Source organism: Urocampus carinirostris, chromosome 16, assembly GCF_059441175.1.
Source record: "Urocampus carinirostris isolate Australia breed hairy pipefish chromosome 16, RoL_Ucar_1.0, whole genome shotgun sequence".
Taxonomy (NCBI): domain Eukaryota; kingdom Metazoa; phylum Chordata; class Actinopteri; order Syngnathiformes; family Syngnathidae; genus Urocampus; species Urocampus carinirostris.
Window position 1 is genome coordinate 9044352 of NC_142364.1, and position 23336 is coordinate 9067687.

Genomic DNA, 23336 nt, shown 5'->3' on the forward strand with positions numbered 1-23336 from the left:
ACCGAACTGAATCTGAGGAGCGGAGAGCCGGCTCTTTTTAGTGAGCCGAGCCGAAAAAGCCGGTTCTCTAAAAAGGAACGGACTTCCCATGAGGAGTACCTGAGCGATACCGGCCTCCCGTGGGCGTGGACGTGCGTGAGTTTTCTTTCCCTTTTTTTTTCTTCCTTTTTCTTTTTTTTTCTTTTCTTTTTTTCTGCCAGCTGCTCCGAATAGGAAGACTAGTTTCGATTTGCATGAGCTTTTAAACTTTTGTTTTGAACACAATAAATCTTGTAGTAAACTCTGCTCACCAGGGCCGTTGCCAGACATGATTCTCAGGGGCGTGGGGGGTGGAGTGGGTTCGCATATCAAATGGGGATGACTGCTATTAAAATGTTTAGGATTTTCTAAAAGTATCGTTTATTCGAATGTTTTTAGGTCACGCAGGGATTCCAGTTGAAATTTGCTGAGAATATTCTTATTCTGTCCTCCAATGACCTTTTTTAAATTTCATTTTTCTTTCTTATATTTCTTTTTTGTTAGATTTTTTTTATTAGTTTTTCTTGCTTTTTCTTCTATCTTCCTGCTCGTTTCTCCTTTTTCATTTTTTTTCTCCTCGGCTTACTTCATTTTTCTTGCTTTTTTATTTTTCTTCCCTTTTCTCTCCTTTCATCATTTTATGTCTTATTTTTCTTCTTTTGTCTTTTCCCTGTGTTTTTCTTTGTTCTTGTTTATTCCTCTTTTTCTTTTTTCTTTTGTTTCTGTTTTCCCCCCAACTTTTTATTTTTTATTTGTTTTATCTTTTCTTTTGTCTGTTTCCCCCCTTGCTTCTTGATTCTTTCTCCCGTTTTCTTCTTTTTTTAATTTATATTTTTTTTCCTTCTTTTGTTTTTACTCGTTTTTTTTCTTTTTTCCCTGCTTGTTATCTTCTTTTTCTTTCATTTTTCTTTTATTCTTGTTTCTTTTTTTCCATCTTTTCACTTCTTTTTTTCTTGCTATATAATTTCTCTCATTTTTGCCCTTCCTTTTATTATTTCTTTGTTTGATTTTTTATCCTTTTTGCTATTGCTTTTTAATTTTCCCCCGTGCTTTTTTCCCCTGCTTTTTCTTCCTTTTATTCACCCCCAGCTTTATAATTCTTTTTTTTCCTAGTTGATTATTTTTTCGTTTTTTATCTCTCCTTTTTCCTTTTTTAATTTAATTTTATTTTCTTTGTTGGTTTGTCTTATTTCTAGATCGTCCTCACTATTACATTTAGTTTTCTTAGGGTGGACCTATGTTTTTTGTATTGATGTTCAATATATTTTGTGTATTGTTTCCCAAAGTAACATTTATTGCAGCCTGGTACTCCTGGGGTTTCTTAATTTCCTCCTGCTGAGATTTTTGAGTTTTCCTTGCCCTCATGTTGGTTTCAGATCAGGGGATGATGACATTTTGGCCTCTGGAGTCCTTTTAGACATTTTGTGAGGAAGGGCAATACAAATAAATGGGACTTGACTTGACCAACACACATTTCGACTCGCGGTTCATGAACCACTCACCAAAATACTTGGCACACGCTTCGTATGCCTGCGAGTCGAAAATGTGGGCGAAAATAACCATTCTTCCTTGTGTTTCACTACGCGGTGCACTTACACTAGCGCGCCCCCTGGAGTCCTTCGCCGTCACTGACGCCATAAGTGGCTACCTCGGGGTGGGTAAAGCAAGCCAAGGGGCTCCATTTTAGCCTTAAAACACACAAATAAAGGAGGACCATTTGAAGGTAAACGATACCGACATCTTCCTCGTCGTCGCATCTCCCCGTTCTCGCATCGTCGACGGCGCTGTGGGGGAACCCCGGGCAGGGTGCTTGCTTTGCGGGCCGCTTGTAGGATGTCCCGTCATGAGGGTGAGTTGAGAAACGCCGTCGCTAGCTTAGCTAAGCTACCAGCTAATTTTTAACATTTAAAACAAATAAAACTGTTGTATTTTATATTCGAGTTTTAACATAAAGTAACACCGGCCTTCATTTTACGTTTAAAATGCTTTAAAAGTCCCTAATTAACTCGAGTACATGACGTAGCTTAGCCGCTAGCCGTGGCTAACCGCTGTCAGCCCCGGTTAGCAATGCTAACGTACGCTACCAACTTATTAACCGTCGTGTGCGCTCTTTTTCTCACATAAAGGACATCATTCAAATTATTAAATACATAATACGTCAATGTCACGTAGTGTTTATCAGTCGTGAGTTTGCTAGAAAGCTAACATTAGCCGCTAAAAAGTCTCGTTAAGCTAGTGCACTGTCATCAAGAGTCAGGCCGCATAAGTCCCCAACGTGTTTAAGGCGCTTAAACAAATATGTCCATTTTTCTTTTTGTTTCCCCCCCAAATCGAGTATTAGTAACCTAAACTGAAAATGCATGCGCGTTTTGTTGCGTTCACTCGGAAAGTTGGCTTAAAAGTTAGCGCACGCAAGATCATGGATAAAATCGGTCATGTGGCACAGTGATCAAACCTTATTTGCATGTGGAACACTCTTCAAAATGTATTTGAAGACGTTCATTTTGTTTCAAACTGTTGTCTAAATGACTCTGACAACCGTTGTCAAGGTGAACCGAGTAATCCTTGAACAAGTACTGTCCATGGAGGAGTATCAGTTAAGAGCCAATACAGTAGACCCCCGGGATACGATTTGAATCTGGTCACAAAGTAAAATCGTATATCGGGGTGGAAAAACAGAAGATTCCGAACCCCAGTACACCAGATCAAAACATCCATGGGCGGCAGTAGCTCAGGAGGTAGAGCGCTCGTCTTGATCAAGAGATGGTAGTTCGAATCCCGGCTCCTCCTTGTTACATGTCGAAGTGTCCTTGGGTAAGACACTGAACCCCTAATACCCCCAATAAGCAGGTTAGCGCCTTACATGGCTGCACGGCCGCTATTGGGAAATGTGAAGCACATTGTAAAGCGCTTTGGGAAGTCATTGACTTGTAAAACGCTATATAAATGCAGTTCATTTCATTATCTGCACCGCTTATCCTCAGTAGGGTCGCGGGGGTGCTGGAGCCTATCCCAGCTATCATCGGGCAGTGGGCAGGGGACACCGTGAACTGGTTACCAGCCAGTCGCAGGGGACGATGTTATTGTGCCGGCTCCCTGAAGATAAAGGATCGGTTCCTTTCAAGAGGCTTGGTTGTCATTACATTTTTTTTCTTTTCTTCCTAGCTTTCGCCACTTTTCAATGTTTATTCATTTATTCACTCGCTCATTCACACCTAGGGGCAATTTAGACAGGCCAATTAACCTGACATGCATGTTTTCGGAATGTGGGAGGAAACCGGAGTGCTCGGAGTAAACCCGTGCAAGCACAGGGAGAACATGCAAACTCCACACCGGAGGTTTGATCTCATGACCTCAGAACTGTGTCGCACACGCACGAACCACTGCCCCACCGTGCTGCCCCAGATCAAAACATAAAAAAATAAAATAGTATAGTGCGAGTACTGCTTATGTTTAATATGAGTGTATGCTTCACCCTTGGGAGGTATTGTTACATATTTTGTCATTTTAATGACTTACCATGAAAAAAACAGGAATAAATTTAAAAAAAACACTCTACGAAGAGCATAATAAACCCATTTGTATGTGTAGCTAAGATCCACCTGAACATTTCGAGTGGTTGGAAGTGGAAAAGAAAAATTAGAAATTATGGTTATAACACATGGACATTCCATGGTCAAAATACCTTGAGTGTAGCTGAAGTGTTTTTTAACTCAATTGGTTGAATAAAGGTATAAAAAAAAATGTACATGGACCAAAAATCATTTACTTGTAGTTACCTTTGGTGTGACGTAATTTAAACTGGTATAGTCGAGTAGCAGGTGGATGGAAGTGTGGGGCAAAGATGGTGTATTGAAATAAACTCAATTTAAACTTCCACTTGTGAAGATTTTCATCCCCTGAGGAGACTTTCTTTTGTTCAATGGCCAACTTTTTTCTTAATGATTGTCCCATTTCCACAGTTATCCTGTGTTCGCTTCAACGTTTAGCATCACTGCAAGTCTTAATGATTTATCCATTATCTGCACCGGTTATTCTCAGTAGGGTCGCGGGGGTGCTGGAGCCAATCCCAGCTATCTTCAGGCGGTGGACAGGGGACACCCTCTGGTTGCCAGCCAGTCGCAGGGCACACAGGGACAGACAACTCGCTCACTTACACCTAGGGACCACTTGGACCGGCCAACTAACATGACATGCATGTTTTTAGAATGTGGGAGGAAACCCACACAAGCACGGGAAGAACATGCAAACTCCACACAAGAAGGTTTGATCCAATGGCTTCAGAACTGTGCCACACATGTGCTAATCACTGCGCTGCTGTGTTGCCTACATAGTGATTTAAACAAATCCAATTTTGTTGAATTTCGTTTTTTTTCACCCTTTTTTTTCAAAGGAGGTTGTATGATCAACTAGTTGTTCGAAGCACATTTGTTGTGTTTTTCATTTACTGTCAAAGAAGCCATGTTTGTGGCGGGACACCTATCCATGTGCATCTGACACTAGGTTGCATCAGCATGATGCAAGCAAGCAGAGAATAGCATTAGCTTTGTCATTGGTAACAATAAAGTGTACATTGTTTACAACAGGATTAGATATGGTACTCCAGGATAAACATGTAATAAAATACATTAAAAAGAAAGGTTATAAAAGATTATTAGGATACTAAGAAAATATTAACGAGTGCTTGTCGACTGGCATGTTCCTTTTGCAGCAACATTTTGCTAAAATAAAGAATGAAAATATGTGGTAGAGCCTGCAATACCCTCCAAACTTGGCAGAGTGCAGCTAATGATTTTCTGGGCTGTAATGATGTCACTCTGAGCATTTTAATGTATGGATTATGAAATACATATTTTTGTGACACTTCACTTGGCTATTTTCTGACTCCTCTGACATTCTGACCAGTACTTTTCTATCTGAAGTGATCAATATTTTTAGTCTGCATATAATGTATGAAACTGGAAACGTTAACAAGAAGTTTTGATATATCGTGATCTACTCCCATTGAAAAAGAAAGAAGGACTACCGGTTACCAGCTGAGCAAAATGGTGCAAATTTAATCTAATGTATAGCTCTCAAAGGTTATTTCCAATAATTTATGGGCAGCAATGACATTGGTGTCGCGTAACAACCCCGGCGTATCACTTCTTATCACAGCTTGGATTTTTATTTTTTTTCCCCCTTCAGAAATCTACTCTCTATTTTTTTATTCCCTTTTTGCAATCAAAGTGAGAAAAGCACAATGTATCTAATCAATTTCTAGCAGCCTGGCTAAGACTAAGAAATTGCTGGTTCTCTCTTTGGCGGATTTTTAATTGAACTGTCTTCATTGTCATTGATACCAACGTATCGTTATTGTGGTCAGAGAGAGCACAGAGTAAGTGCTGCACGGGGCAGATTGTGTGCGCGTTACTGTTTGGGTGTATGCTGTGAGTCAGACAGCCGGGGCTGGGCATGCGCAGTCTACGTCTCAGAATCAAAACAAACTGCGTGTGGCTACAGCTAGCTTTTAGCGGCTTGTTACATTGAGAAGAAATTCATCAATTAAAATCGGACTTATGAAATGACCTGGAGCTACAACTGCTGGGAAAATGCTTTATTTGGGACTCTATTATTCTAATCATCGTGGGGACTTGGCTCAAATCAAGGACATTCGATGCTAGCGCGCAGCTCGCCAGCCTCTTTCTAAATTGCTTTCTACTCTGGGAGTAGAAGCACTCCAATTTTGTTGTACTTGTATATGACAATAAACCACCCATTGAACTGCAATTATGCGTTGCGTGTTTTTATTTGTAGAACTATAATTATGTTACGGTCGTTTTATAAATTCTTTTTTTTATTTGTCTTTTTTTAACACAAACAAAAAACAAAACGGGGTATGATAAAAATAATAAAATTAAAAAGATAAATAAAACACAACATTGCAGTTTTGGGTAGTATCTTTGTTGCTCAAGTCATTATTTAAAGTCCATTCTTCATTGTTCATTAGTGGTGTCCTTATTTTTCGGTAATCCATCAATTTTTTCACATTTGCCCATGAATTGGGTATCCTGTATTCGAAATGTGATCCTCTCTATTACAAATAATTCCTCCACAGTGCCCACCCACTGCTTCACAATGGGGGGCTCTTGTTTATACCATAATCTTCCAGTTGCTAGGAGAATTTTTACCAGGTATTCATCCTTTTTGTAATATTCCTTCTGTTAGGGACCTCAAACAGAGCACTTGGAATGATCTAGGTATCCCACAATTTTCTTTAAAACAAACCATTATTTGTCGTAGTTATCTTCTATTTTTGGACACAGCCAAAATAAATGCATGTGGTTAACGTCATTCTATCCACATGCTCTCCAGCATGGTTGTTGAATCTGCCAAAAACTTTTCCTAATTTTGGATGTAATAAAAAATCTGACCAGGTTCAGTTAAATTCCCTCAGAATCCGGGAGCTAGTGGATGTGTGCATTGTGTTTTACAGATATTCCACCACTCGTCGTCTTTTGTTTCTGAATCTACCTCCTTTCCTATTTTTCTCTTCATTTATATAGGACAGTCGTATATTCTAAGTCGGTAATGACGAAATCTTGAGGTAAGTTTAACCCTTTGGTGTCTTTATTAAGGTGCGGAGCTACTTTCTCAGATTTTTCACGGGTGGATCTGTTCCACGTTAACCACAAAAAACAAGGGATCTCTAGTTTTCTTCACAATATGATAGTTTTTGTTTTCTGATGGTCATATATTTCTTTCATAGTACCAGTTTTTGGATTAAGTTCAACGATATATTCCCCCCAAAATATGAGTGTTGTCTTCTGTGGCAGGTGTGAGCTGCGACGCTTGTTTGAAGGGAAACTTCCGTGGACGGCGCTTCAAGTGTCTCATCTGCTACGACTACGATTTGTGCGCCTCGTGCTACGAGAGCGGCGCTACCACTACGCGACACACCACAGAGCATCCCATGCAGTGTATATTAACCAGGGTAGACTACGGTAAGCTTTCATTTTGCCGGACAACAAATGTTTTTATTTCTTTTGTTACCACATTAGACCCCCAGGATATGGCAATAATCCGTTCGGAAGTAGGGATCATAAGGTGAATTTGCTTTATGCAGGAGATGGAAACCTATGTTAATTAGCAAATGCGTTCTGAACACCCGGTACATCAGAAAGAAAAATTAAAATAACTAAATTGTGCTATTTATACGTGCTATACACATTGTGTGACGTAACGCGCATTCCTGAAAAGTAGACAGTTGGCCATACTGGTTGTGTCTCAAAGACTCTGTTTGAAGTGATCACAGGTCTACTGTAATTTTGTTGGATGATCAAATGAAAGAGGGCTGTGTAAGGCGTTGTGTTTTTCCGGACTTTACCATTTGTATCTAATTATTTATTAAAATTGGTCCAATATGGCGGGGAGCATGGAAGCCAGAGCTCTTGGCTTGTGTACATGAAAAAGCACTGAAAGTTTCTTTGGATTCTACCTACGCACACATCAAGGTCCCACCACTACACCCGACAGGAGCTTGTGGACATTGGTTATCAACATCTATAAAACATCGCCGACGAATTGTCGAGATCATTGAGTGCTCCATGGATTGTTATCGGGTTAAGGAACACCGAAAGGTGGCGTCGGGAGAGGAAGCATAAACTACTGGCCCTACCACGTAACAATTCCCACACCTACAGAGTTTAGCCTGTATCTCACCACTGTCAGATACATTACCCATGAAAGGGATAATGACAATAAAGACGATCCATTCATTCATTCATTCATTTATTCATTCATACTGTTACCTGGTGAGAGAAGGCCAGAGGGAGAAGCTCACTTGTAATGCGCCCTTCAGTGATTTTGGACACGCACCATAAACACTTGGCGAAAATATTGCGCTGTTTCCCGAACAAAATTAGCTCCAATGAAAGCCTGGCTATAAAGAGTGGACCCTTATCCGGGGAGTGGAGGGCAGAGATGGGCTCCGATTTGATGCAATGCGATCCCCCCCTGGGAGGGCCAAAGCACGCTAAAACACCTTGCCGATGATCGTGTTTACACCCAGCCAGTATGGCTGCCACTACTTGGGTTGCCCGAATGTTGTCACGTGGTTAGGGAGGGCCGATGTGATAAATTTGCATTATAAATGAATACATACACATAGGAAAAATAAAGTTCTATCTACTGTAGTTTTCAGACTATAAGCCGCAACTTTTGCAACCCAATTTCAACCATGCGGTTTATGCAGAGTTGCGCCTAATGTATGTATTTTTTTTTTTTTTTCATCAGAGGTGCTTGACCAGAGAAGGTAAGAGTGCCCAAGAAAGTCAGGATCAAAGTCAGGATCACTAATAAGCAACATAGAACAAGAATTTTAACGTATAGTAACGCGCTTTGTACAAACTGGCATAAACACGCCTCATCTTGGAAAACGCAAAAACAAAAGCGTGTGACACAGCTTTCAAGTTGAACACAATCGAGCTAGCCGAAAAAGAAGGAAACAGCTGCTGCACATAAACTTCGCATTGATGAATTGATGGTGAGACGCTGGAAGCCTCAACCGGAAGAACTGGGGCAGTATAAAAAGTAAAAGAAAAAGCTTTTCAGTGTCCTGAACTGGAACACTTTCTTGAAGGCTGGGTTAACGAGCGCAAAGGCCCGAAGTGTTTCTACAGTGCGCATGCAGCCTATAGTCCGGTGCGGCTTATCGTCACGGAATTACTGTATCTTATTCTTAATAATTGTTCCACTTGTCACTTGATTACGGGCACATTCTTTAACCAGGGTGATGATGCATGTGCGTTTGTATTTCTTAATAATGGGCTTCGTTTCCATGATTATCCTGCTTTTGCTTCTCCTTTTTAACATCACTGCAATTCCTGGGACCCATAGATGATAAATACAATAGGAATAAATACCATTTTGTAGCGCCCATTAAGTCTTTACGAAGCACGCGAGATTCTGAATTGAAAGGAAAGGTTTTGTTGTAGAGTTGAGCCAAAAGCATATCAGCATCTTCGTGATGCCAAAAAGCAATAGTAGAACAGCATCGAGTATGTCGTTGACCCATAGACGGACATCTTGGAGTGCTTTGAGGCATGTGTTTTTCTCAGTCTACACTCAAACACTGCAGAGTTTATATTTTATACATTTTGGGCACTCAAAATGATTTATTTTTGATGTTGTATGGTGGAGTAAAACTGCTTATGAGTGCAGTTCATTTTAGGCAGAAAAAAAGGCTAAAAAGAGCTGCCGGGACCGGGAAAAATGCACTCTGCCAGAACTCACCCGCAGCAATATGCGACCTGTGATAATTCATTGCGGCATAGTTTTCAACCCACAATTCACAGTCATTGCGAAGTAGCGAGGGATGACAGTATTTCTCGAAAATGGCTAGCTTAATTTTCATGGTTATCATGTTTTTCCCCTCTCATTTTAGCATCACTTCAGCTTTGAGCCCATAGAGAATAAATACAATATTAAAACAAAGCACGCAAGATTCAGAACTTGATGAAGAAATTGGAAAACATTATTTTTGGGTGTTCAGCAAATGGTCTATCAGCATTTGCTTGATGCATCACACAAATAGATATGAGACCAGCATTTTAAATCATGTCAACCAATAACAAACAGGCGTCTCAAAGACGTAACCGCATACGCACAAACACTACAAAATTTGGTTAGTTTTCGGCATGTGAATTCATTTGTTGATTTCATATAGTGGGGTCGAAAAATCATCATACCCCGCATCGTAAAGTGAAAACGTTGTAAGGCAAGGATACCGTATCTCTGGACTCTACTGTAGTTGATACATTTTTAAGTGTACAGAATGAAAACGAAGCATTTGTCTAAATAATTCTTCATATCGTGGCTTCAACAAATGTAGATTTGTACTATGGCGCCGACACCTTCTCGCTGGAGCAGCACCAGGCCTTTACGTGTCCTTATTGCGGCAAGATGGGTTTCACGGAGACATCCTTGCAAGAGCACGTGACAGCCGAGCACCCGGAGACGTCTACGGAGGTGGTGAGTATGCACACACTCTCCCCATGTTTCTTCATTTGTTTTAAAAATAAGTCAAAGCTTGAAGTTGTTTTATTTTCCCTCATTTTCAGATCTGTCCTATTTGTGCCGCCTTGCCTGGGGGTGATCCTAACCACGTCACGGATGACTTCACAGCCCACCTCACACTCGAGCACAGAGCACCTAGAGATTTAATATCCTTTCTGTTGTTAGCAAACCTCATTATTGGACTTAGATGTGGCTAAAATACCCTCTTGCAATGAGCAGCTGTCATTCCGCTTGTCACAAAAATAAGCGAGGCAAAAGCTCAGTTATGTCACATATAAGTTCATGTATTTTGCCGGCCATATTTTTACTTAAATGAGCCTGGGGCGGTCTTCTTGGTTTATAATTGATAGCGGTGTCCCAATCCAGTATCGATTCAACATCAGGCCTGTACAGGGTTTAATCGCATTCCATCTATAATCTCAAATATTATCTTCCATACTGACTTTCTTATATTAGCAGTCCAATCAGTCCTGGGTCGTGAAAATACGGTACATCTCAAAGAATATCTTTTTTTTTTGAAACGCCCTGTGTTTTATATGAACTTGTTTGGGTCAAAACCAATGGCTGAAAATATATTCTCATAAATCAAACGCACATGGCTACTCCCAAGATGTGATATCAATGCATGGCTTTGATGACATCACGAGCTTTGTGAACCCACACAGGGTTACCTCGCCGTCTTTTGTCACCGGCTGAAAGAAACTGTCCTTTGGTGTGCGCTTATCCGCATCGCTATCACGCCTTAACGGGATCTCGGCTCTACGACGAGTCCAGCAGCGTCCGGCACGTGCGGCGGATGTTCCACCCTGGCCGGGGACTGGGTGGCACCCGAGCACGGCGCACAAACATGCACTTTACCGGCGGCTCCACCGGCGGTTTGTCCTCGTCCACGTCCTCATCGCAGAGCTCCTCTTACACGCCAAGCAACAGAGAGGCCATGGACCCTATCGCAGGTGAGACCTGCTGTTTCAGCCAATATTGTTAAATTCAGACGTAATGGAAAGCGTTTTCTTTTCAACATTGCAAAACAATTTTTTCTCCATTATTAGTTAACGTGTTTTCTGGACTACAAGGCATACCCAAAAAGCCCAAATTGTACCAGAAATTTGAATGTGCGCCTTATAATCCGGTGCGCCTTATGTGCAGATTAAATTTGGAAAAATATTTCCATATTTGTGCAATTAATGATCAGTGGATACTTTATTTATCAGAGATTGAATCCGCAAAGCGACCGTAAGTGCGCTGAATTCTAACCACCAGGCCACTAGAGACATAGATAACGTATGAAAAGGCAATAGATCTCATCTCATATCACACTATTTTGAGTCATGGTACCAGATACAAATGTTAAAGAAATGAGATATAAAAAAGTGATTAAAATTAGTAAAAAAAGTTGTGACTTTTACGCAGCTCAAGCTAAGATTTGTACATTTTGAATACGTGCGGCCATGCTTTAATTTCTTTCGGGATGGCCAAATTATTTATCCCTGTTTAGTTCCGAACGGTCAAATTACTTCCCACGCTGCTTTTCTCTTCGGTTCACAATCTCTTGTAAAGACTTTGCGAGTCAGTTGTATCACGGACCGGCGCCTTAAAATCCAGTCGACCTTAAAGTGCAGAAAATAGGGTAATTACCAAATGTGTATAGCGTGTTCCCATTTTTTTTTTTTTTTATCATAAATCTTTGTAAAATTTTGTTTCAAACTTTGCAACCAGGTGCAATGGGAATTGTACCCGGGTGGCGGCGGTGAGAGTTGAAGTTCAACCACTGAGCTACCAGTGATAGATGACCTAGAAAATACATTAGATTTCATCTTACACCATTTTTCACAGTACCAAAATGACATTTTGCAACAAATGTATTTAACGTCCTTTAAAGTCCGATTCATCATCAGATACACCAAAGAGATCTTTCCCTGGTCGTGTTTTTTTTGTCTGAATATCTTTTAGGAAGACTTTGTTTTTCCTCGTTCTCTAACATTCGATTCGCGTACCTTAAAGAAAAATGGTGTGATAATTTTTGCGTGTTATCTACCTTATTGGTGGCCCAGTAGTTTAGGGCTGCAACAACTAACCGATAAAATTGATTAAAATTGATGAATAAAAGCTCTGGCAACTAATTAGATCATCGTTTTGTTGTATCACGTGATTTATGAGCCACTACATTACATCAATGCAAATAAGAGTGCACACAATTCCGGCAGAGATGGTTTATATAAAAATGGTTAACTTAGTTTATTAAAATCTTTTTTTTTCATTGAACTTTGCATCATTACAAACCAAATTGGCATGAAACTTGTTTCATAATTGTTTTATAACACTTTTCAATGGAATATGAAGTGTTGCAGAAGTAAAGAAAACAAATATAAAAAGGTAAAAAATAATAATGACACTTTTAACTCTTAAAAATGGGCAGATTTTTAATCATATTATATATCATTTTCATATCGGTAATGTTTATTGTTTTTGAAGATTTAGCCTGAAAACAAATTTTTGGACAACATTTTAAAAAGTGGGTTTACATTTTTTGATACATATTTTTTTCCTCAATAAAAACAATGCTACACATAAGCTTAATGTAATTATCTTCTTTTGTTTTGTATGATGAGTCCAAATATAATATGATCTTTGCATAAGGTAGCAGGAATAAAGCATCTAACATATTAGCAAGTGTATAGCATATATTTGTGTTTTTGTTTATCGTCAAGTTAATTGACAAACCCTTGGACTTTTTCATTGTTTTATGTTATAGAATATTCTATCAGAGCAGTATTTTTCCATATGCCCAAAACTTCAATATTTAAAGAGTAGGAAATTTCTTCAGGAAATACAATTTATCGATTAATCGCGAAAATAATCGACCTGTTCATTGTTTATGAAAATGATCGTTAGTCGCAGCCCTACAGTGGTTATGATTCAGCTCTTACTTGCGCGACCTGGGTTGAATTTCAGTTGCATCCAATGTTTTGCCATTGTGGTCAGCGATATTTTTGCACAAATACGCGTTATACACAAACAAATACGGTAGGTCTCCTGTAAAGGATGTTTACTTTGACAACAGAAAGTTTTACCTCAGTCATTGCAGGCAACCTCACCTTGTAAATTTCTGCGTCTGTTCCCCGTCTAGAGTTGTTGTCGCAGTTGTCGGGCGTGCGTCGCGCGGCGGGCGGCCAGATCAACTCGTCGGGCCCGTCCGCCTCTCAGCTGCAGCAGCTCCAAATGCAGCTGCAGCTGGAGCGGCAGCAGGCGCAGGCGGCGCGGCAGCAAGTGGAAACGGGCCGCCACGCCGCCCGGCGCGGCAACAACTCGGCAAACGCCGCCGCTTTCGCCGCGGCTGCCATCCCGCCACCCAGCGCCACCGTCGTCAACCCCGGAGCACCGGCCGAAAGCAACCCGTCGTCGTCCTCCCACAACTCGCAGTTTCTATTAGCGAGGTAAGTCAATGGACTAGAGTTTGCTTGTTGTTTTGTCAAAGGTGGGGTGCGTAGTTTCAGGTGTCCTTAAAAGGTTTAAGATTTCACATTTCTTCTATTAAACTCTTAACATTCCTGTAGATTTTCACAAAAATCCTAATTAAAGACTTACCCAAAGTAAATTGAATGCTTTAACATACCTGCCAAGTACTACGGTTTTGCCGTAATGAGTACGGTTTATTTGAACCCACTACAGTATTACGGTTGGGTCACAAAAACAAGTTTTTTTTTTTTATATTTATAAGTCTTCGGTGTCGTCCGTACACTTTGGATTACTTTCCATCATATCGTTATGGGGTTTAACGCACAAAAATGCGTTTATCCGAGGAATCAACTCCTTGCCCTGAAGAATTCTCGCGCCTGCGTGATGAGGGCCCTACCGTGGATGCATTGCCGGGGCTAAGCGGCTAGCGGTGTATAAGTCTTCTGTACAGTCCGTAATCATGGTAAATGTGAACTCTTTACCAAATAAGACAGACGAACTGGCTGTGCTGGAGAAAAACCGGCATTTCGGACGCTAACGTGTAGCTACCTGGAGCAACCGGTAGCTACCGGAGCTAACCTCCTCTCCGATTCCCGGTTTAGCGTGTGACGTCATCCACTCCGCTTAACGGAACTCCGGAAAATGAAAAATCTCCGTCGGCATACATCGCAGGTCATTGACTGTGCAATTTATTCAAAATTATTATTATTTCATATCGAAACTGATCAAAATCAATTATATCATTATTAATTCACAAATATATTGGAATATCTCAAATTAAACTGAAAACCAACATTGAATAATATTACTTCAATGATAAAAAAATGTTTTGTTTCTTATTGTATCAAATATTGAAAAGAAAAGAAAACTACGAGGGTTTTCTATGACATTGTTATATTAGATAAATTATTGAGCTTTAAAGAACTTTCTTTCGATTGAGCCCCCCCTCACCCCCAACTACCCCATACAAAATGAAATGAACGCATTAACTACCATCGCCAGTGTGTTACACTGGAGGAAAGGCATAGGGGGGAGGAGAGTGATTTCAAACGCGTGGTGGTGGTTTGCTTTTTATCTATAACGAAAATGGTGAAAGTAAGAAAAGGCCTGTTTCAAACACAGTCCAAATGCCAACCCAAACCCAAAAAAATGAAAAAGGAAAAGTTTATTCGAGCGCGGCTATAGAATTCACATACACGCACAAAAGGACCTTAACGGTGGCTGCAATGATGATTTTTGCTAGAAGATGGTGTCAGCTAGTAGAATATAAGTTACGGACACCACATTTTAACACATTGTTTGTAATGATGTGATGAATAATAATAATAATAATAATACTATGATAATTCATCAATATTAATCATTATTAACAATATAATTATTATCATTCAATATATATTATATGAATTTTCATTTTCATTTCATTTCATATACTATATAAAGAATACATTATTACTATGTTTTTATCTACTATCTAGCACCAGTAGTAGCAAACTTAGAATTTATGGTGTGTAGTAGGCATTGGTAGCAAACACTTTCCCCAACACATATCCTACCTACACTCACTTAAATCCGGCTCGGTGGCCTTGGGGGTAGGGCGCCCGCCCCAAGACTGGGAGGTCGGATTGAGGAACTAATGATATCGTAACAGCTAATCACTCAGTCTTCCATTTGAGTGTGTTTTTCTCGCTGATCTGTCAATCGCAAACATTCACGCTTTATCGACAAACTAATGTGGTGTTAACTGCCAATATACCGGTCTCCCCCTGAACCTGATTTTTTGGCGCAGGCTCAACGAGCCCAAGATGTCAGAGGCGGAGCGTCAGCTGGCGGAGGGCGAGCGCGCCGACCGCAGCCTCTTCGTGCAGGAGCTGCTGCTGTCCACGCTGATGCGGGACGAGAGCTCGTCTTCGGACGAGGACGAGCGCCGGGACTTTGCCGACTTTGGCGCCATGGGCTGCGTGGACGTCATGCCCCTCGACGTTGCGCTGGAGCACCTGCAGCTCCGAGAGAGAGCCTCCGCCGCCAAGGAGCCTCCGCCGCCGCCTCTTTGATGCCCGGGCGGCGCGCAGACTCTGTCCCACCTGCTGCAACTGTCAGTGATGGATGCCCCTCTTCTCAAAGACCCCCCTCCCTCACCCCTTACGTTTTTGTTTGTTTGGTGGAGGCGAGGGTGAATGTACCGTATTTTCCACAATATAAGGCGCACCCCCCCAAAAAATGCAGGTGATGAAGGCAAATGAAATCCAATTGGAGTGATGTTGAAGACCATGAGATTAATTCTTTGAAGCCTCCATGTGAAATTCAAAAACATATGGATTATGTTAACGATTTCACTCATGTCGATTATGCGCACCGCCTGAAACGCGACATACGTCCAATCGATAACCCAGCTCCTTCCAATTACGCTGTAACATATCTTGGGTAACTGTCTCCAGTGCTGTATTGATTCTCCGAGTTTTTGCAGGAAGAGGGGACCACAAACCATTCCATTTATGTAGCCCCAGAGGAAAACGTCACAGGGTGTTGAATCAAGTGAACAGGGCGGCCATTTCAGCAACACACTTTTTAACACCAGCACGTCCGATCCATTCGGATTAGTAACTTGACGTATGTCGTGTCTAAGGAGGTGCTCATATTGAACATTTGTGAAATCATTCACAAAAATCCACATTCTTTGGAAATCTCGTTCAGATTTGAAAGAATTAAACCCATGGTCTTCTACATGAATACTTTTTAATTTCATTTACTTTAATCTATTACTTTCTGTCATATTTACATCTCATAGGATATCATTTTTTTTTAAATATTCTTTAATATTTTGTCATTTTTTTTTATACATAAGACTGTCGCGTGACTTCGAGACTACAGTGAGACCGACAGTGTTGACTTATGGCATAGAATGCAATGATTAATCGGTCGATAAGTTCAGCCGATTTTGCAAAAACCTTTGCAACGGAAATCAAATCCGGATCGCGACGGTGAGGGCACTGACACTGAACCACTAGACCACCATAGGTATAGATGTCATGAAAAGGCATTAGAGCTTGTCTCATTGCGCTATTTTTACTCACTGTGGCGGAACCACTGAATTTGCATTCTGATCAGTTCAAGAGTCCCTCTACTTTTTTACCTGTGCGGCAAAAACCGCTCTCAAATATGTATACCTATGTAAAACTGTTTGTATAGCATTTTGTTAAAAGACTTTGTTTTTGCTCACGTTATTCACGCACAGGTGAACTGGAGGGACTGTATCGGAATGCACTATACAAATCATTGTATTTGTATACATTGATTTTAAGTCAATGTATACAAATACATTGACTCACTGGCACAGTGAGTCAAAATGGTGTGATAATGAGATAAGATGTCATGCCTTTTCATTTGTCATCTGTACCACTCGAGGTCTTGCAGTGCCTGCGTCCTCACTGCAACAACCCAGGTGTGAATCAGGTTGCAAACGAAGAATTGTGATCGGTATCGCGTTTTGGGCCAGCGATGTTTATCAATTGATTAATTATTGCTAAAATACAGAATTATATCGTAATACATCTGTATGTTTTTCCAATTTTATCCACCGTTTTGCGGTATATAAGGCGCACCGTGTTACAAGGTGCACTTTCAAATTCCTGGCCATTTGGGGTCTTTACATGCGCCTTATAGTTCGGAAAATACAGTACTGTCAGGCTTTTTTTTTTTTCGAGCGTGTGTTTGTGTGTGTGTTTTTTTTTTTATGTTCATTTTACATGCAAAACTCTAAATCGAAGCATATATAAAAACATGAAGGGAAAACGTGAAATTGCGGCCACTATTACAAGATATAACATGCACAGAATGCTCTATTGCAGACTCACAAAACTGTTGCGCACCAAACCATGACAGCAGTATAATGTTCATAGCAATTGCTCGCCAGAGCCTCGAAATTGGCACGCATCACTAAGGGATATATTTTTGGGGGCCTTTTTGAGGTGAGTTCTTCCCGGAAACTGAACACTAAATTTCTGTGCGCACACAAATGATTTCATTCCAAATTGCACGTGTAAATTCTTGGGTTTCTTCTAGAACCGGTGTCGCGAAGTTGGGATGTGGGTAAGTTTGCACCAAATCAGGTTTTCCACAGAAACACAGTCTGAACATTGCATTGTTTCACAAAATTTCCTACAGAATCTGTAATTCATAATTTGCGTAGGTAAGGGGCTGTGTTTTATTTAGCACCTCCTAGTGGTAAAAAAGGGGGAAAACTGTTAATTTAAAGATGCCAAACATATGCTAACAATCATAAACACAAACAATAAGAAATGGGGTTGGTGAATGAGTTACTGTATTGTGTCCTTGTGCCTTTTAGCACACGTTTTCGATGACATGACATAGTACAGCGACATCTTGTGGCCAAAACATACTTTCACTTCAACTTTAATATTAAGGCGGGGGTTAAGTTTGAGATCCCTGCTCTACATATTTTAACAGATTATTTGTTGAATACAATTGGATAAGTAATTACACACCAAATGTGCTCGATTTCTTTATAGATGAGATAGGGACCAAGCACTGCTTCCAATAATCATTGCCTTGGCTTTAATTATTTTTTTTCTCACAATGTTACCGAAGTCACACTCCATTTTGGCATTTTGTTTGCACGTTATATCTGTGTAAAAGCTGCAATTTAAGCAACCCCTCCCCATCCTTGTCTACCTAAACCAGATTGCCCGGGGTGGTTTCGACTTGGCAACAGAGTAAGCGAGCATACGGATTTATATAAATATATATAAGAAATATATGGTGATAATCAGTTCCCTCTCCCACTTGAGTGAAATTGCAGTCACTACCAGCTGCTTCTCATGGGACGCACCTCCAATCCTGCATTAGATTCACCCCTAGATCCCTACCCTACCCTGCCCTGCCCCACAAAAAAAAAAACTGAATACGCCCCTGGACACCATTGACAAGCCCAGAGGGCACGGGGCGGCCCCCCTCTGCCCAAGCTGCTGTGTGTGTTTCTGACTAATATCAATAAAAAAAAAGAAATCTGCTCGGTTGGGTTTTAACTACTGCATGCGGTACTTTGCAGCATGCTCGATTCAATCATTCTGAAAAAAAAGGACTTGACATAATCCCAAAGCTGACGCGCTAACTCTGGTTAGCATTCCTCGGATGCCTCGAAGAGCCAGAGATTGTGCTCTGCACAATCCCTAAAAAAGTAGACGACGTGTACAATAACCCGTAGAGAACTGCTTGTATCTGTTCACTTATTTTTTTTTTTAATTCCATTTTCTTGGTTGGGTTTTCCAGGATTTATTTTTTTCTGCTAAAGCTAGCACTTTGTATTTATTCATGTCTGTTCGGGAGCCTTGACGACTCTTGCCGCCTTCGGACGTTGACCCACTTGTGTACAGTTCAAGTTGTATATTGACTTTTGTGGCTTTAACAATGGTTCAAAGACGTGGGCAGACTTTTCTTTATATTAAAACAAAGTGTACATTTAGAGTACAATAAATTCAACCTCTGCACAGATTTTCAAGAAGTCGCAAAACCCCTCAACACCGTGGTCAATTAATGGTCCGTTATATTTTGTCATGTGCTTGCACAAAATTCAAATTACTTGGATCCAGATACTGTAAATTCCGGACTGCAAGCGGCCAGTCACCCAGCAGCTGGCCTACAACTGGAGTGGGCGAAGCATCGGGCTGCAGGGAGGCGTTGATGTGTGATTTCTGCCCAGGGCGCTGAATGTCAAAGTGAAGAAGGTTGGGTAAACAACAAGAGTGACCATGACTTCCCCTTAGGAGCCAAATCCCTCAACTAATTAGTGACACGGATGAACAAGATTCCCACTGTCCCTTTGGAGTACGGTCGCAATCTTGGAAGAATCACTGATTATATGTCTAGTACAATAAAGTAACCCAATGTGCTGTGATAAGGCTCACGTTTACGGACTGTCCATTAGTAATTAAATTGGCATTAACATGTAAGCATGAGTGTGACAAAAATATTCTCAAGACAAAACTTAATGTACCCTGCTCACTAAAATTCAGAAGCCCGTCTTATTGCAACTATTACACATGTTGAGCCATGCAAGTAGTATTGCTACTACACTTAAAATCATACATAAATTGTCATGATTACTGATGTGATTCACCTGTGTCAGCTCATTTGCCGCCAACCACCGCGGGTTCTGATTGGCTCCCTGTCACTATTTGAACCCTCTGTCCCCTGTCGTCAGTCCATCTGCGAACCTCAGTATATATTAGGCAAGCCTTTTTCCACCCTGACTCCCACCTGTTCCGTTTTTGCTCCCATCCGTCTCCGGCTATGACTTGTTTTGCTCCTGACCACGTCTGTTATCACGTCCTTGCTTACGACCTCTTTTTGGCCCCGACTACATCCACTCTCCCGTTCTGGCTTACGACTCATTTCCGACCACGTCTTGCTCTCCCTGTCCCGGCTACTGACCCGTTTTTCCGGCCCTGACACTGCCTTCGCTCGCTACAGAAGATCCACTTCCGTGTTCGGATCCCAGCACAAATCCGAGAGCGACTTGCTTCCAGCAAACACCGGATCGTGGGTGCAGCCCTTCCTCTTTCTTTTAATAAAACCTGTGGTAAACGTCACGCAATTGGGTTTTGTTTCCGTTCTGGTCCTGATATAAATGCTTGGAATCTTCTAAAAAGTAGTGTCTTCAGATTGAATATTTTTGTGTGGCAGCCGGTCAATTTTTTTTTTCTTTTAGACCAAACCAAAAACTGTCGTCATATTTAGGCTGTTATCCGTCCGATAATCGTGCACCCCTCCTTAGCAACTAGTGTTCTTAAAATATTTTAATTGTAGTAGCAATACTTGGTCTCCGATCAAGTTGTCATGTGTGCAAGGGATAGGATTGTGATTTAACAGACATCTGAACCATCGTCTGTCCAGTACATGGATTTTTGCATTGAGAATGTCTTTGTGTTACTTTTCTGTACTAGACATTTCCCCGCTGATTTTTTTCCATATGTCTGAAGTGGACATGGATAGGTACATTTATATGCCTGTTAAGCCTGCGGCTTTGTACAAAAAAAGTTGAGTCTCGGCAACTTTCAATCAGGTGCGCTCTGTAGTCTGGGCTTTACAGTACTTCTTAACTAAATCAAGAGTAGAAAATATATACTCGGATCCAAATTGTGTGCAGTATTTTGACTGAAAGAAATGGAGTAATGCCAACATTTTCTTCCAACATAAGTTATGCCTTTGCCATGTCCTGCATGAGAGTTGTCAAATAACAAATTAGTTTCGTCCAGAAACAGTTCTTCCTGGAAATGAGAATGACGTTGATATTTGGGACGCCAGCATCTGGAAGTAGTGAGTGGATAAAAGGTGAGAAAGCCCTTCTCTTACGTTGCAGTACATTGGGGCAAATAATTGGGACAGAAAAACACATTTTTGGATTTTAAAGATTTTTTTTTGCAGATCATAATGGAAAATAGGTAAGTGGTCAATACTAAAAGTTAATCTTACTTTGTTATGTACCCTTTGTTGGCTATAACAGAGGCCAAACGCTTTCTTAAATCTTGCCCTGCTAGAAGTGTCCCCCTGCTGATTCCACTTCTCGTCCAATCTGTGGTTCACTAAAGAACATTTGGATGGTCCAGAAGAAAACTGGGAGAATAGGCCATGGTCGGATAAAACAAAAATAGAACTTTTTGGTAGAAACAGCTTCTCATGTTTGGAGGGGAAAGATTACTGAATTGCATCTGAAGAACACCATACCCACTGTGAACCATGGGGGTGGAAACATCATGCTTTGGAGCTGTTGCAAAGGGACCAGGATGACTGGCCTGTGTAAAGAAAAGAATGACTGGGGCCATGTATCAAGAGAGTGAGTTAAAATATCATTCCATCAGCAAGGGCATTGAAGAAGAGATGCGCCTACAATGATCCCAAACCCACAACCAGGCAACAAAGGAGTGGCTTCGTTAGAATCATTTCAAGGGGCTGGAGTGGCTCAGCCAGTCTACAGATTCAACCCTTTATAAAATCTGGGGGGAGTTGAAAGTCCATATTGCCCAACGACAGCCCTAAAACATACCTGCTCTAGAAAAGATCTGCATGGAGGAATGGGCCAAAATACCAGCAACAGTGTGTGAAGAGCTTTTGAAGAGTTACAGAAAAAGGTTTGCCTCCGTTATTGCCAATAAGTGGTTGGTTCGTCGGATCCCTTAACCACAAGGGTTGTAGGGTCACCACTTCCTGTGGTGTGTCATGGGCAAGTACAGCTTGGTGGCACCTATCCCTCTCTAGGGCAACTTATTTTATCTTGTTTGAGCTGAATGTTGAGAGCAGGGCTTGGGAAGAAAGCGTACATGACAAAATATTGAGATGAAGTTTTGATACTTTTCCACCTTGATTTGCAAATAAAATCTCACTTTTTTTTCTATATCATGTCTTATTTCCTTAACTATCGACCAAAAAATGATGCATTCTTCTTTTCAGGGTATTTCTGTCCAATATGGAATGTCAAGAACAACGATCCACTTGAAAACAATCCCAAATAAGAGATGCACAATTGTAGACGTAAGACATACCACCTTTATTAAATGCACAGTATCACAAGGAACATTTCCATTAATTGTGGTTAAGCTACTCACATGATGCACAAAGCATTTGATTGATTGGTTAAAGCAAGTTGAAATCCGACACGCAGTCTTTCATCCGAGTGTACGATGCAACGTACACACATCATCCCAGACGCACACACTCACACACAAATACAGTGCCTTGCAAAGGTATTGCTCCCCCTAAGAATTTTTGGATGTATTGACAAATTTAAGGTTTTTAAGTTCTAAAAACTCAAAATAATATCTGAGGATCAACAAGTGAGACAATCGTGAAAAGAAACTAAATTTATTGAACATTTTGTGCTAACATAAATAAAATGGTAGGCTTTACAAAATGTCCATCCATCCTCGTATCAAGTCTAACAATCTTCCGAGTCCTTGCTGAAGAAAAAAGACCCCAGGGCATGATGCTGCCACCACCATGTTTAACAGTGGGGGTGTTTTCAGGGTGATGTGCAATGTTACTGTTATGCCAAACATAACGCTTTGCATTTAGCGCTAAAACATTCGATTTTGGTCTCTCATGAGCGGAGCACCTTTTCCTACATGTGATTTGTCTCCCATGTGGCTTCTTGTAAACACCATACGGGCCTTTTTATGGTATTCTTTAAGAAAGGCATTTCTTGTTGCCACACTTTCACAAAAGGCACATTTATGTAGAGTTCTGTTAATAGTTGTCTTATGCAAAGATTGCCCCTCCTGGGCTGTGCACATTTGCTGGTCATACAATAGGATCACGGTCCTCTTGGTTGCTTCTCTGATTAATTTTCTCCTTGTTTGGGCTGAATGTTTAAAGAAGGGGTTGGATACCTGTGGCTTGCTAGCGATATATGGCTCTCTTCATGAGTACATCTGGCTCAGGAATAAAATAAAACAATTATTTATTGTATTGTTACATGCAAAGCTGATAGCTGGGGACAACACCTTATCCTGGACCTGCCTGGTGTGTTTTTTTCTTAATGTTCTCTGTTCCCCAGTGTCTCCATTCACAGCGACTGAGCCCATTATAGTCACACTATTCCAAAGCTTATGATTGATGCCCACCTCATATTCGGTATTGTCCTGTCTTTTTCCGACTACCTGCCTGGTGGTGATACGAAAGAGAAGGACAATTTGATATGAGTCAGCGGACCAGTGTTTGACCTGAAGCATGTGAACGCCTGCATGGACCAGCTGGCAGAGATGGGAAACTGCGTCGTGGCAGTCATAGACTTT

The 23336-nt window shown here is 41.0% G+C and overlaps 1 protein-coding gene across 1 annotated transcript; it reads left to right on the plus strand.

Moving 5' to 3' along the window:
- The first annotated feature begins 1621 nt into the window (after positions 1–1621).
- On the plus strand, positions 1622–19042 carry kcmf1 (potassium channel modulatory factor 1). Its single transcript, XM_088356282.1, has 7 exons — positions 1622–1867; positions 6834–7001; positions 9890–10029; positions 10119–10220; positions 10838–11027; positions 13202–13508; positions 15320–19042. Exons 1-7 carry the CDS (start codon positions 1852–1854, stop codon positions 15582–15584), a joined length of 1188 nt encoding a protein of 395 aa, XP_088212408.1. The 5' UTR covers positions 1622–1851; the 3' UTR covers positions 15585–19042.
- The last annotated feature ends 4294 nt before the right edge of the window (positions 19043–23336 follow it).

Bases quoted from the DNA above. Each gene is read 5' to 3' on its own strand.
- kcmf1 (XM_088356282.1), top strand. The intron at 10,030-10,118 runs GTGAGTATGCAC...CCTCATTTTCAG, and splicing joins CGGAGACGTCTACGGAGGTG to ATCTGTCCTATTTGTGCCGC. The intron at 11,028-13,201 runs GTGAGACCTGCT...TTCCCCGTCTAG, and splicing joins GGCCATGGACCCTATCGCAG to AGTTGTTGTCGCAGTTGTCG.